Raw genomic sequence first — 15582 nt, forward strand, 5'->3', positions numbered from 1 at the left:
ATATCATATGGTTCATCACAGACCACCCCAATTAAAGAAGGCGATAGTTACAACAACCAACTTACGCCATTTTTGATAATAAAAACACTCACGGAAAGACATGTAAACATGAACATGATATGCAATGATGAAACACACAAGGCACAAGTCTCCATCCGTCACAACACATCCATATAACCCGGTGACGCATCGCAACATCGCCACCAAATAACCGGACCGCAGCCCGTAAAACAGGTACTCAGGGGACGTCCGTGGTGCTGAGCCTGAGTGCTAACCGGAACCCCTGCTAGACGTCGTGACACCACATGAGTCCCTCCATACTTAAGTCATAAACGTGAACGTCCCTCTTGGAGTAGGAAACTCCAAAAGGCGACCCAAGCGTAAGACGGTCTCCCGAACCGTCTAACGTCTCCTCAACAACCACACAACACAACCACTCTATCAACAACCCCCAACATCTACCAACAATCACATGCGCACAATATGCCAATCTTATCTTTATTAATTCAGAAGACAATACTCAATCCAGGGCGTGTCACGTCACTAATTCAACCTTTTTTTTTATTTTGAAAATACATGTTATGGTGGGACCCGTTAGTGTGCAATGTATTTATTTCTTCAGAATTCCGGCTATACAAACATGCGACAAATTCCGTCTTAGAACAAATACTATGAAATAATACATGAAATAATTTTATACATTCCGAATAAATGAAATTAATGGCATATAAGCGGAATGAATTACAAATCGGAATAAATGAAATTAATTACAAATAAATGAATTACATAATTTAAAAAAATAATAATAATAAAATTACATAATTACGAGAAGGAATTACATTTAATTAAGGGATTGAATTACATATAATGCGAATAAATTACATGTATAATTTTTAAAAACTAGATAGTACGATATATTTTTTTTACAAAAATATCTTTTGTTATTTCCTCTTAAACCATTGCATGTGAACACGTATTTGTAATAAGTTTAAACATTAATTATGTAGATCGCTGATTTAGACCAACTAGATAAGTACAATAGAAATGCAAAAAAAAAAAAAAAAAAACATCCAAAAACATTAATACCGACCCAAATATATACCCGTGCAATTTTGCACGGGTTTAAAACTAGTTACAATGCTTTCACATGCATAACTCTTACCAATATGCTTCTTCTCATGTATAATGAATGTCAAACATCATGTACTCATGTATGTCAACAACCAGAATAATGAGTTATAATCAAGAACAAATTTTACCTTCACATATTTAAATTTAATATCAAATACTTTTACAAAAATAAAATCAAACGCTTATAACTAAAAAATATATATTTTATAAATTTAAATAACGTGTCTCGTGTCCTAAATTTTATGGGATGCCGTGTCACATATCCATGTTGTGTCCATATCCATATCCCTGTCCGTTTTGGTGCTACCTAGATACTTACAATTGATGATCTTTTTAAATTTGCGACTTACTAAATTTTTCTTCACCACCTTCCCGTGTTCCACCACTTTCACCGAGAAACCCTGCAATGGCTTGTTTTAAAATTCTTCAATTTTTCATCTTCAATCGAATGGCGTCATTACTCTCAATCAACGCCGACTATTGCGGAATTATACTTCCATGATTATCTTCTTCGAAGGTATCTCAGCTACTTTTAATTAGTACATCAATTATTGATTATTGTTGAGCAAGTTTACAATTTCTATTTATTTTTGTCTTTATCATCATTATTTAATTATCTGCAATTGTTATTATTTTAATACTTCAATTGCATGAATTGCTAAAGTCAAACAATCCTAAATTCCTAATGCTCCTCACATCTTCATTATTATGTAGTACCATGAAAGAGACTTGATTGTTTGACATTATGTAATACTTGACTCGTTTTAGGCTTAAAAACGAATATAACCGTCTTAAACAAAAATTTGTGGTTCCAATTAGTTTTGTGATGAAATTTCCTTGACTTATAAAAGTGGACTATCTCTCCTCCTGTGTAATATCGGAAAGGAATTGCAGCTAGAAAGAAGTCTGTTTTTGTCTACCAACCCATCCTGATCCTCAATTGGTTTTGTGTGAGGGGTATTAAATATCCACAAATTCTCATTTAAGACGGGCATATCCGTCTTGAGGTAGACTGAATTTTATCGGCCATAAGGTTAAAAGTTTTTCCGGCAAACCGGGTTCATCTGGATTCGGATCTCAATTTTAGTTGATTTTAGTGTTTTAATGTCGAATACACTCCTGTGTCAATTGGATTGATTTTTATAAACATCTTTGTCCATCTCTTTCAGTGAAAAAGACTGTTTAGTTGACAACAGAGCAAAACTTTTTGTACTAATATACTCCCTCTGTCCCGGTCATTTGTTGTCCTTTTCCATTTTGGGGTGTCTCAGTCATTTGTTGTTCTTTCTATTTTAAGAATGGAGTTGATGAGTAATTTGATCATTCTCATTCAATTTGTTCCACTTGTCATTTAGTTATTGGCCTTTTCCTCTTTCCTTGGTCTTTGTGCCAAAACGAAAGGACAACAATTGACTGGGACGGAGGGAGTACTCCGTAAAAACAAGAGAAGACGAGGATGTGTAGATGCTGGATATAATAATAAATATAAATGCATATACTATTTCATCGTTGGATTAACGGGCGCAAATGCAGCTCATTAAAAGATGAAAGAAACTTATTTGATTATTTAACTGTTCGTCTCGTTGAATAATGCACAATGCACATGTCTCCGATTATCAGCAGGCGAGACAGGTAGCTGTTCTGAATTAAAACAAAGTATAAAGTATAAATCTCCATCCACTTGAGGCTTTAAAATTAGCAAATGGGCATTGTGTACTCTATTTAAATTTTGCAACAACACGTCTCTAGTAATAAGAATTTGAAGAGTTGAAAAGGAGTGAAACAAATTAATTGCTTTTGTTCTGGTGCTATCATTCTTCCTTTTTACCTAGAGTGATTACTGATTAGTCGTTTAAGACCCATATATGTGAGTTTGTTTTTCTACTTTTTGTTACAAGTCGCTCGAGTGCAGTGTGTGCTTGTGCTTCCCATTTTTGGAAGTTATTTAAGCCAAATTCAAATAAAAAACAAACAAATAGAGAAAGGGTGTCTGTGGGGGGTAACTATGTCGGAGATAATATCAGGTGCTGTAAATGCTGTGGCAGGGCCTGTGAAGACTTTAGTAGTCGATCGACTACAAGACTATTTGAAGTTTATCAAGAGTTATGATGATAACATGAGTGATCTACTCAAAGAACTTAGAATTTTATGTGCGAAGAAGCTGGACATCGAGGCAAAAGTGATGAAAGACAAGGAAGATCTTCGGGTGATGACAAGAGAAACTGCAAATTGGCTAAATAATTTGAAGGAGTTGATCGAGAGGGAAGAAATGAAGAAGCTTATGAAAGAAGAAAGGGTGGCTGAAATTGTGGTGAAAATGATAGAACGTCGTGTTTTGAAAAAGTTATGGAAAGATGATAGGGAGATTTTTGACATTGTGGTCCATGTGGTGATGAAGAAGTGCAATCAAGAGGCGATTGACAAAGAAGTCGATGCTGAAGAGGATGTTGATTATAAGAAAGTCGCCAAGATAGCCAGCGATGTTATGAAGGATATTGCCGAGGAGTTTAAGAAATTTATAAAAAGGGATGATGCGTCTGTTGCTGTGGTTAAACTGTTGAATGATGTTGATCTCGAGAAACTCAAGAAAGACGGTGACGAGATGGCTAAAATTTTGCGTAAAGCAGAAGGTATTATTCGACAGGAGGCTGAGCATATTGATCATGATGAAGAGGAAGTACTCCTCCCGAAATACGACGATGATGTCCAACAAGTTAATAAAAGTATAATTAAAGAGAAAGTTGGGATTTGGCGCAAACATATAGGGAGCTTAATGACCTTTTTGGATGACGAGAAGTTCAAGAAGGGTTTGCCAGATGGCGCAATATTAGGGTTGGAGGTCATGGATGCTTTGAGCAAGAGTCCCGGGTCTGAGCAAGTTAAAGAAAATGGGAAGCCGCACAGATACTGTGGCTGGTGTGTGGTTCGATTCGGAGATTACCGTCATCGTCATGATATGAGTGAAATAGCTGAAGTTATGGTCAAAGCTATCAAGTCTATGATTCATGATTGTCCTCCAGAAATGGTGACAAGAAGTATAAGAAACGACGAACTTGAAATCATTCCTGGTGAGTTCATAGAGGGCTTGGAATCAAGAGAAGAACTTCTGCAGAAAATATTGATAGCTTTAAAAGATAATCAAGTTAACATTGTTGGTGTGTTTGGCATGGGCGGCTGTGGTAAGTTTTTATTTGCTTTTAAGAATGTTTTATTTTCTTTACATTCTGGCTATAAGTTGTTCTATGCCTCATTCTTTGATTGAATTGCCATACAACCCAAGTCAACTACTTTAGATTATCAATTTAAGTGAGTGATCTAGAGCATTCACAGTTGACTCATCAAATTTGCATTTAGTTTGAACATGTTTTAGTTAATGGGTATAGTTTTGAGGAGGGAATTGGGGATGACATGACCTTGTTACATTACTCTTCCGGTCATTTGTTTACCCTTGATTTTGGCATAAATACCCAAAAAAGTGCAAGGAATCATTTATAGATAACTTGTTAAATATACAGTATATCAAATGAAATTGCACAAAACAATTACAGTATATGCTATATTAAAATGTTTTTGAGGGAGTAAAACCTAGTGGCAAAAAGGTGAGATCCCTTTCAACATTATTTTCCACTTTGAAATCGTGAGTAATGACCTTAAAACCTTTAAATTGGCACGCCCTTAAAACCTTTAAGGGGGCGTTATGATTGGGTTTAATGGAAATGAAAAGAGAAACAAATTTCCCATTTTCTTTCTAGTTATTTATTTCTTTTCCTTTCCTCATTCCTTTTGTATCGCCAAATTCCTCTACCACCATTCCCTAACACCCAATTTAACCTCTTCCCTTTCCCGCACTAACCTAATAACCTACTACATACCAACCTCGCAACCACAATCTCCACCACTGCCCAACGACTATCCCTATCCCGCCGTACATACCCTGAACGAAACACCAACCAAAAACCTCAAACCCCTCACTCGAAAACACAAGGAGAAATATTGAAACTAAAATAGGGCGGTGTTTTTCATAGCCGACAACGATATTGGTGGAGAAATCCGCTCTTTTCACTTTCTTGACTAATTATCATTCGAAAGATGATTCATTTATTAAACATGAACTAAAAAAATGCTGTATTTTTTCCTCGAATTGGGTATTGATTATGTTTTTCTCTCGGAGTGGGAGCTCGACTCCCTAGATCACAAATTCACCACTACCTTTAAGCCATGAGAATTGAAAATGAGGCTCAAAGTAACAGCCATAAGAAAAAATGTCAAATTTTTTCATGATGTTTTCACTTTTGGATCTTCTTGATAAATGTAGAGGTCAAACTGAATGACAATTGGACTGCAGATGCTTATTAAATTTTAATGTGCGTAAGTTTGCATTGATACAAATTTGGCGCTTTTGCATTATGGAGTTCAAATATTGTATTTAAATTGTAAGTAGTACTAATTTTAGTTAACATGGATGCAGGAAAAACAACGTTGGCAAAAGAAGTTGCCTATAAACGAGTAAGTGATTTATTCGATAAAAGAGTGATAGTCGAGGTTTCAGAAGCTCCAAATATTAAAAGCATTCAAAATCAAATTGCCGGGGGAATTGGCTTGACATTGGATGATATGCACACTATAGCTCAAAGGGCCCGCATTCTTTATAATAAACTCAAATCAGAGAAAATACTCATAATCCTTGACAATATATGGAAGAAACTTAAGTTCGATGAAGTGGGGATTCCTCATAAAAGTAATAAAGATTTCTGTTGTAAACTATTGATTACGACTAGGGAAAAACAAGTGTGTAGGCTCATGGATGTCGAAGAAGCTAATATATTTAAGGTGGGCTTATTGAATGAAACGGAAGCTTTAAATCTTTTTGAAAACCAAACTGAAAAGAAAGTGGGTAGTGGAGAGTTTAAACCAGTGGCAGACAGATTATTGAGGAAGTGTGACGGCTTACCCCTTGCAATTGCCACAACAGCGAGTGCATTAAAGGGCAAAAAACTGTCATTGTGGTGTCATTTTGCAGAGACATCGGAAAAGCCTATCTCGAGTCAAGTTAGCAGTGAGTATCGGGAGACATACTCAATTCTCGAAACAAGTTACAATCTTATTGATATCGAAGAAAAAAGAATATTTCTATTTCTTGCTTGTTTATCTCCCCTCGATTCAGCTGTAAAAGTGGACGACTTGATGAGATATGGCATTGGGTTGGATTTTTTCCAACGTGTCAATGGCCTTTCAGAAGCCATGGAGCAAGCAAATGCGTGGGCTAACGAACTCATTTCATCCTCATTGTTATTAAAAGGTGATTCTGATGGGGAAGTCAAGATTCATGATCTTGTTCGCGCATCAGCTATCTCATTTATTGATAAAGGTAATGTTACCTTAACGCCAAATTAATATCGATTTTTGAGAAAATTTTCTCTGGTTTTCGCATGTTCATTAAACTCTTAGAAATGTGTAACTTGCCTATAAAAGTTTACCGAGATATAGAAACAAAAATAGGGAAAAAGGGTCTATCAACTCCATGAAAGAAGAGCATAGCCCTAAAATAAATACGCGAAAGGGAAGTTGAATTAGTTTGAATAAGACAAAAACAAAATGTATAGTGAAAAACAAAAGATATGCCTTAAATGCTCAAATGGGATGATATTTGACCCGTTTTAATGTTAAGGCAGATAGCTTCCTCTTAAGGGATACTAACCAGATCTTTTTTGAGAATGGTTTGTCATTATATATGTAAAGGAGTGCCAAGTACTATCTATATGAAGAGTTAAGAACGATTAACAACTAAGAGAAGGAGGGGGTGAATTAGGTGTACCTTTTAAAATTTTCAACTTAACATGGTTAGGAGATAACACAAGTAAGTGATTTTGAGTAATTGTCTTGAGAAATTTAATTAATTGTAAGTTCACAAGAGGTACAACAGGTCTATGTCACAGTGTAATTGACTATGACATAGAGAGCAAGATTAAGACGAACTGAGGAGTAAATAAATCGTAAAAGTAAATAGACAAACAAGACGATATTAAAAATTTGGTTCAACCTCTACTCCGAGGCCTACGTCTAACCGTTGTTTTATTGCTTGTTTAGAAATTTACTCAAACTATTAAACCCCTTACAATGAAAATAACTCGCCAACCAACTCGGTTGGAACTCAAACTTAAAGCTACTCCACTTCAAGAGTTCATGTGTTCTATCTCACAAGTTTCCACAGTCAGAATCTCAGTGGTTCACTTAAGAATATGGAGATTACAATTAAGACTTAAACACGAGAATCATGGAACAAACTCATTATGTCACAGTGGAGCTCTTACATGGAGATTTTATGACTATTTCGAAAACAGTTGAAGACTTTAAGACTTAAAACGTTTTTGCAAATACTTAGAAGACAAAGCTTTTGACTCAGAAATGATTTGCAAAGTACTTAATAAGTGCTCTTCAAAGTCTTAACAATAAATGAGAAATGAGATGACTATTTATAGGAGAAGAAGTGTATAAATGAAGGATCCTAAAAAAACTTCTTCAGACTATTATCCAAGAGTAATCAGATTTAATCTCATTAAAGAAATGCTTATAGAGAACAATCAGTTTGCAAGGCTCAAGAAAGGTTCATTTTCAATGTAAGGAGTGTTCTCTATAAACTTTTATGGGAACTCACATTTTTGCTAAATAATATAGAAAAGTAAACGACTCATTTTTGGAATTAACTTGTAGAAACAAGATTGATATCTTTTAACTAGAAAGCATATTCTTCTTTGTGCTTCAGATTTGTAAAATGATCTCTCTTAAAAACAAGGAGTCTTATGAAAGTTTAAACTTGCATTTTTCAAAATTCATTTGCTTTGTGAAAATTCTCCATTCGTTGTACCAGAAACCGTTGCACTGTTGCATGGTTTTGTTATCACTTGACAAATTGAGAATGTTACACTAACTCGCTTACAACATTCAACTTAGGCTACGGGAGATTCTTTGTCTTGACCAATCTTGCACCATCTTTGAGGAGTGATTTGTGAACTTCAATTGCTATTAGAAATAATTAAGAAACAAACCATTAAATTACAAAGAAACTTGACATCATCAATCTAAGTGTGGTCTAACACTATCAACAAAATTTTGGTTCAACAACACTTGTTGAAATTCTTTAGTAAAAAAATTCAAAATTGCATACCAAAACATTCAGAATAAGATTGAGGTGTGTTTCTAATATAAGACTGGGATTATTAGCCTAATCCTTCATCATCTTTTAATTATAATCAGACGAAGCCTATAAACTTAAGAACCTTATATATTGTTGCATTTCTACATGATCAAGTTGACATCCCGCCAATGTCATCAACATGATTCAACCCGTTTTAATGTTAAGCCACTTAGCACTACACTGGGATATTTTCAAATTGGTTAGAGCTCTATGTGGTAGATAGATAGGATATTGGGATATTTTCAAATTGGTCTATTTCATCATTACTGTTTTCGTCTCTCAAAATTTTAATATGAAGCTTGTGACACAATTTCATTTTCCTTTCCCAAGTCTTGGAACAATCACTTGTTTTAAGTGGCGTATCTTAAAATGGGATGTGCTTTTTCACATACGCATTTTACTATTTCACATACGTTTTTTTACGATTTATCCTTGTCATTTTTTCCCATCTCCCTCGCTCAAAACCATTTACACGCCTCTTTCCTCCTCTCCCGCTGGCCTACTGCACCTTCCGACATACCCACCTTGCTCCGGCATCCCCTACCCTGGCCACCACGTACTCACCCTATGAACTACGCCAAAATCTTCCCAGATCAAGTTAATCAAGTTACACCTATTAGTCTTCTTTCTTATTCTTTTCAATTAATCTAAATATTCCTTTGGTTATGATCATCTGATTGTCATGAATACTAATGCATGAGGCCTCGTAATTTGAATTCATTGTACAGTGATGAAACTTTAGGGTGTAATAATCACAAAATTGACGAAGGTGAGTTAATTGTACGATACTTCAATATGAATAGATAGAGATGTACACTGTTCATCAATCCACAATCAAGTATCAGATATAATTCAACTTCGTGCACACAATAAACAACGAATAATACGAGTATTAATAAGCAAATTGTTAAACAAGCAATAAGTAATTTAACAATTAGGATCCATTGTTCAAGTTCTTGGAGCAATTAAATTAGGTTTTAGGGAAATTTTGAGAAGGATTAATTTGCGAGTTTTAGATAAGAAGGGTATTAGATGGAAAGTAAATGAAAAAATGTATGTGAAAAAGTAAACTTCGTATGTGAAAAAGTAATTCCGTAAAATACTTGAATAGGTAATCTCGTGGGGAATACTTACACTTAATCAACGAGTCAATAGTGTGATCCCCGCTAGTTGCTACAAACTTAAATATCATGTACTTTTATGTAGAATTGGAGCCATGGAAGCCAGTTTCATAACCGACTCAAAATTTTCTCTATTTAGAAATGAGAAAGTAATATGGTTGTATTTATTCGGTTATAAGATATTTGATTGATTATGTGTACTTTTTTGCTACCGTTTGGCAGGCAAAGATCGCATGACCTTAGTTGAAAGTATACCCCGATGGATGCGTAAGAAGGCGTTTGAGAAGTTCACGGCCATATCACTAATGTCTGGTCATGACTTTTCTCGACTAAGCGGAGTGAAGGCTCCTATGCTCGAAATTTTGTTATTGAAAGGCGACGTATCCGTAACAACTCTTCCTTCAGATTTCTTTGTAGGAATGAAGAATCTGAAGGTTTTAAGTTTGTCGAATGTGAACTTTAATCTGGGGTTACCAGAATCAATGGGGGAGTTGGAGCGTCTACAGACGTTGCATTTGCACCACTGTAAGTTGAAAGACATTAAATTGATTGGTAAGTTGGTGAACCTTCTTGTCCTGAGTTTGCGCGAATCAAGTTTAGAAGAAATGCCTATTGAAATTGGCGAATTATCCAACCTTCAGTTGTTGGATATGGGAGGGTGCAAAGGTGTGAAAAGTATTCCAGCTAACATATTATCCCGTTTATCTAATTTAGAAGGACTTTACATGCTCAATTGTTTTGATGGTTGGGCATCAACAAATATAGACGATGTTAATGAAGGGGAGGGATTTAACCAGGCAAGTGGTAGTGAGCTTGCTACGTTATCTCACTTAAATGTGCTTGAAATCGATGTACCCAAAGTTGAACAATTGTTAACCGTAAATAATGGCCAACTCGCCGAGCAATTGAGCAAGTTCAAAATACGTGTTGGGAGTTCTAGCAAATGGGATAAGGCTGAAGAATCAGCATCCCGTTATATTTTGGAATTGGATGATATAGATGCGAGTCAAAACAAATGGCTAAGAGCGTTACTGAAGAAAAGTGATTGTTTGCTAGTAATGGGCTGTGATCGGCTCGTCGAGAATTTTGTCCCTCAGTTGGACGAAGACGGTTTTAAGGACTTGAAGATTTTGGAAATTGTCAACTGTGAGGTTAAATTTATAATCACCACAAATGAACAAGACGAGTCAATTACGGCATTTGTGAATCTCGAGAGTTTAAGCTTAAGACATATGAAGAGCTTAGAGATGATATGTGATGGGAAAGCTCCGGCAGGAATTTTCTCTAATCTCCGAAACCTCTTTTTATTTCTCTTGCCAGACTTGAAGCATGGGTTACCTCTAACTGTCGTTCCACCTAACTTGACTGAGGTTCTTGTTCAATATTGTCAATCTTTGAAATTCATTTTTGAAAAGGAAGCGTCCGTAGCAGAAAACGAAACAGATACGATTTCATTTCCTATTTTGAAATCACTTAACCTATACGAAGTGGGAAGTTTAGCAAGCGTGGTGGGGCAATCACACAGTGAGAATTATACCATCGAGATTTCGTCAGTGGATCATACTTTCTTTAATGCAAAGGTATGTTGGATCTTCCTCCATATCACCATGTTTGCTGTATCAAACTCGGTGTAACACATGCGATACTAGATAAACCTCCCTATTCTGGGAGGCACTAGAATTAAGGAGGGGGATTAAAATAAGGTAAAGTATTGTAGTGGGGTTTGGTAATTGGAGAGAGGGAAGGTATTGTGAGGTATTATTATGGGTGAGGTGATTAAAATAAGTATTGTTGTGGGGTAAGTTGATTAAAATAAGTATTGTTGTGGGGTGAGGTGGAATATTGTTGTGGGTTAGGTGATTAAAATAAGTATAGAACTTTTCTAAATAAAGAAATAGGGAAGGTATTGTGAATAGATGAAAAAAGAAAGAGAGAAGTTTATATAAAATAGGAGGGAGTATAATTTTATGAAAAAATGTTTCATAACAAATCTATAATACTGTAAACAAAGTAGGAAATAAAATCAATATTTATTACAACTTTAAAGACTCTTTTGTTATACTCCGTGTAAGTTTTGTCCATGGTCAGGCTTGGGGTCCATTCAATTTGGTCCGAAGCTTACCGAAGACCAAAGTAGAGTTAACAGGTGGACCGTGTACCGAGCCAAATAAAATAAGGTTCGCTCTTGTCCAGACCATGGAGTGAACGTCACTAAAACTCACCATTTAAATTTTAATCCATATAAAAAATAAACTGCTTCCTAAATTAGCTACACGGAGGAGCTATTAGTCTATTACAGTACTGCCTCCAATTCTTTAGAAATGTCTTATATTCTGTTTTCGACATATTCATTAGAATTGCTCCATTTCGGAGAATGTTTTTGTTAATACAATTCTCCTACTTTATTGGTGAGACCCACCACCCCACTCCCAACCTTAATCCTTGTGCATAAAGTAAATGAGACATTTTTAAAGAATCTGAGACAAAATTGCACCGCCACTTTTTGATATTTATTTAACACTAACTCTTGCTTGTGACCGTCTTTTTAAAAAGACCTCTCACAACCCCTCCCTCACTTACTCTAGGGGTGGCAAAAGTGCAAAACCGTATATCCGATACGGTTTTGGAAACCGTATCGGATATCTGGTTTTTTAAATCTCCTTTTTATAGTATCCTTATCCGATACGGTTTTTCCGTATATACGGAAACCGTATATCCAGTTTTTTCGTATATCCGGTGTCCGGTTTTCAGCCTCACTTGTTTAATTTAATAGTTTTTTTTTCTTTTCTATATGTGATTGTTGGTTTTTTGAGTAAGTTAAAAGTGTGTTAAAAAGTTACTCCCTCTGTCCCGGTCATTTGTTGTCCTTTTCCATTTTGGGGTGTCTCAGTCATTTGTTGTCCTTTCTATTTTAAGAATGAACTTGATGAGTAATTTGATCATTCTCATTCAATTTGTTCCACTTGTCATTTAGTTATTGGTCTTTTCCCCATTCCTTGGTCTTTGTGCCAAAACGAAAGGACAACAATTGACCGGGACGGAGGGAGTATAAGAGTAAATAACTTATAAAGTTTAATACTACAGAGTATTAAGTTTTAATCACCAACATATTGGATATTTTGTGATTTATGCATATATTTAAATATTTTATTTTAGAAAAAAGGCAACCGTATCGGATACCGTATATCCGGTTTCATCTTTTGTCGATCCTTACCCGATACGGTTTTTAAAGAACCATATTGGATATCCGTAAATTCGTATCGGATATCCAAAAATCTGTATAATTAAATTCGTATAGCGTATCGGATACGTATAATAAAACCGTATCGTATAATTTTGCTCAGCCCTAACGTACTCTACCAGTTGTAGCTTAAGACGTCTTTTTGAAGTGACGAAAAGTGTCTCCTTAAATGAGATTTTGTGTTAAGTTAAATAGGTAGGGTAAAAGTATGTATTGCCTCCAACGCTCTCATTTCTTCCCTCTTTCCTTTTTAAGAAAAGTCGCCTTTTCTTGCCTTTTTTTTCCTTTTTTTTTTAATGTTGGTTGTGTGCTTTGTGTGGTTCAAATCTATTTCCTTAATTCTTGTGTGCAAAAGAAAAGGGAAGAAATGAGAGACTTGAAACGAGTAATGTTTTTGTGCTACCTATATCTATGGCTATAAAATGGCTATATCTAACATATATCCTCTTAACATGTGGCAGAGCATATTTCCATCTCTTGAGAATTTGAAGTTGTCCGTTAATAGAACAATTTCGACACTCTGGAGTAAGGCATGTGATGTTTCCAGTTTTCAGAATTTGAAGTTTCTATATATTGGTGATTGTTTAGAATTAGAGAGACTGGGCTCTCCATCTATATTTGCTGCACTTGTGCAACTCGAAGAATTTACCATAACCGAATGTCCCAAGTTAGAGGAAGTCATTACGAGAGAGACGGAAGGGGACAAACTTCATGTTATCAAGTTTCCGCTACTAAAACATCTTTTCTTGAAATCTTTACCGAAACTTGAAAGGTTCTATGGAGGAAGTTATAAACTGGAGTTCCCTAATTTGAAATCACTGAGATTGTCTGATGCTCCTAATTTTACTAATTTTGATGGCTCAGAAAACTCGACCACTTTTTCCCCTAACAAGGTACAGAGTACTATTCTCATTGGTGATGATGATAAATATAACTCGTATCTAGTTAATTAAAATAAATGACTGTTTATTATCAACGTGCAGATTGAATTTCCGTGCTTAGAGGAACTTGATATACGGAATGTGTCAAAAGAAGTTGTGAGGCTATGGAATTGGTCTTCATCAGATCTAGGGGGAGAAAGCGAAAGTGGTAGCATCTCATTAAACCCGGTTCCAAACTTGCAAAAGTTAACGCTTGGTCAGGTCCATGGGATGACGTCCATTCCACACTTGATCTTTCATAAATTGTCCCATCTCCTTGTCACTGATTTCTGTGATATCAACACTCTATTCTCAAACGTACCATTAAATCAAGAGGTCTTCGGGACATATTCCCAGCTTCCGAATTTGGAAAACCTTTCCGTTGATAAATGTGATTCTTTAGAACAATTGTTCGAAAATGAAGATGATGATGATGCTGGATTGTTATGTAGACGTCTGGTAGGGCTAACGTTGAAGACCCCGAAACTGAAGATGTTGCCACTACATCTGTTCAAAAGTATTCGCACCCTCTATCTTAGTAAATTAAGTTGGAAATTTGTATTCCCAGCTAATTTATTCATTAAAGGTAGAGAACAACTGCAGCAACTAGAAAGTCTTGCGATCAGAAAATGCAAAAATTTGGAAGTAATAATCAAGGATGATTTAGTTGGGGATGAAGAAGATAGAGTTTTAAGTTTCCCTCACCTCAAAAGCCTGGATTTGGATCATTTGAATATCTCCAACTTTGCCTCCAAATCCAGCACTGCCTTGCAATTTCAATCTCTAGAAATAATTGAAATGACCAGCTGTCGTAAGCTACAATCATTTTGCTCAGGACCCTTGACAGCTCCAAAACTAAAAGAAGTGAAACTACTGAGATGTGGTAATGTGCAGTATTTTGTGTCTGGAGAAATGAATGGTGTTCGAGAACTGCCATCTCTGGAGAGAGTTGACCTGGTGGATTGCCGTAAGATGGTGTCATTTTCATCCGAGCCTTTAGTTGCACCCAAATTACGTTATGCGTTTCTACATGATTGCCGCAAAATGACATGCTTTATACGGGGAGATCCAAATCGTGATGATATTTTGGAATTGCCATCTTTGGAGAAAGTTTTTATTAGTGGGTGCAATGACATGGAATCATTCTCATCGGGAGGAATAAAAGCTCCTAATCTATGTGAATTGAAAGTTGACGAGACGGAATATACAAAGTCTGCAAGTGAGGAGCTACAAGATATGTTGGTGAACCTCAACAAGTTCTTGATGAATCATTCTCTTCATTCTCTGTTTTCCCTCCCGTGATTGGTTAAATTCAGAATTCTTGATGAATTCATAAAGTGTATCATATCCATTTATCAAGTTGGCATTTCAGCAGCTGTTTCTGATCCTGATTTTAGTTTCAATGTGCAGAACAAAGTCGGAGGGATGATCTAGAGTCGTTAGGTTACGTTCTCATGTATTTTTTAAGAGGGAGGTAAGCTACTAATTTTCACTTTTGTTGTAATCTGTGCTTTGTAGTTCGTTCTTATGTCTTTCAGTTTCTTTAGTTTTGAGCCACTCTCTACCAGTCTTCTGTGGCAGGGTTTGAAAGCTGGAACCAAGAAACAGAAGTATGAGAAGATTAGTGATTTTTTTGAATTTTTTGGTTAATTAGCGTTATTAAGCAAATTAATTAGGTAATTAGTGTTGTGTTGAAACTATTTACGTTTATGGTGTCCACGTCATCACTCTTTTTTTTTTTTTTTCCGCAGATTTTCAACAAAGTCGCTAATCTTCTTAACGGCTTTACCAATTCTTCATAAAAAATTCACACAAACCATATCCAGTAGCTATTGGAGTTGCAAAATTCGTGTTATTCATGTAAGCCGCTAAGAATTATAGCGGCTTCTCCAAGCTTTTTTTTTTTTTTTAAAAGAACGACCTAAGCCGCTGAAGTTATTAGCGGTTATGCATGTGGATGTGAAAAAAAAAGCT

General features: G+C 35.7%; 1 protein-coding gene across 2 annotated transcripts; it reads left to right on the plus strand.

The window, feature by feature from the left end:
* Positions 1–1454: 1454 nt before the first annotated feature.
* LOC141613876 (uncharacterized) lies at positions 1455–15371 on the plus strand. Of its 2 annotated transcripts, XM_074432619.1 has the most exons (6): positions 1455–1648; positions 3177–4310; positions 5600–6499; positions 9670–11027; positions 13150–13581; positions 13672–15371. In XM_074432619.1, the coding sequence occupies exons 1-6, from the start codon at positions 1630–1632 to the stop codon at positions 14908–14910; spliced, it is 5082 nt and encodes a 1693-aa protein (XP_074288720.1). In that variant the 5' UTR covers positions 1455–1629; the 3' UTR covers positions 14911–15371. The 2 variants fall into 2 exon arrangements, with proteins under 2 accessions (XP_074288720.1, XP_074288723.1); XM_074432622.1 differs by lacking the exon at positions 1455–1648 and having other exon boundaries at positions 2975–4310.
* Positions 15372–15582: the final 211 nt, after the last annotated feature.

The sequence above is a fragment of the Silene latifolia genome, chromosome 1 (assembly GCF_048544455.1).
Source record: "Silene latifolia isolate original U9 population chromosome 1, ASM4854445v1, whole genome shotgun sequence".
NCBI lineage: Eukaryota > Viridiplantae > Streptophyta > Magnoliopsida > Caryophyllales > Caryophyllaceae > Silene > Silene latifolia.

Bases quoted from the DNA above. Each gene is read 5' to 3' on its own strand.
- LOC141613876 (XM_074432622.1), top strand. From the start codon at position 3,137: ATGTCGGAGATAATATCAGGTGCTGTAAATGCTGTGGCAGGGCCTGTG. The intron at 11,028-13,149 runs GTATGTTGGATC...AACATGTGGCAG, and splicing joins ATACTTTCTTTAATGCAAAG to AGCATATTTCCATCTCTTGA. The intron at 13,582-13,671 runs GTACAGAGTACT...ATCAACGTGCAG, and splicing joins CCACTTTTTCCCCTAACAAG to ATTGAATTTCCGTGCTTAGA.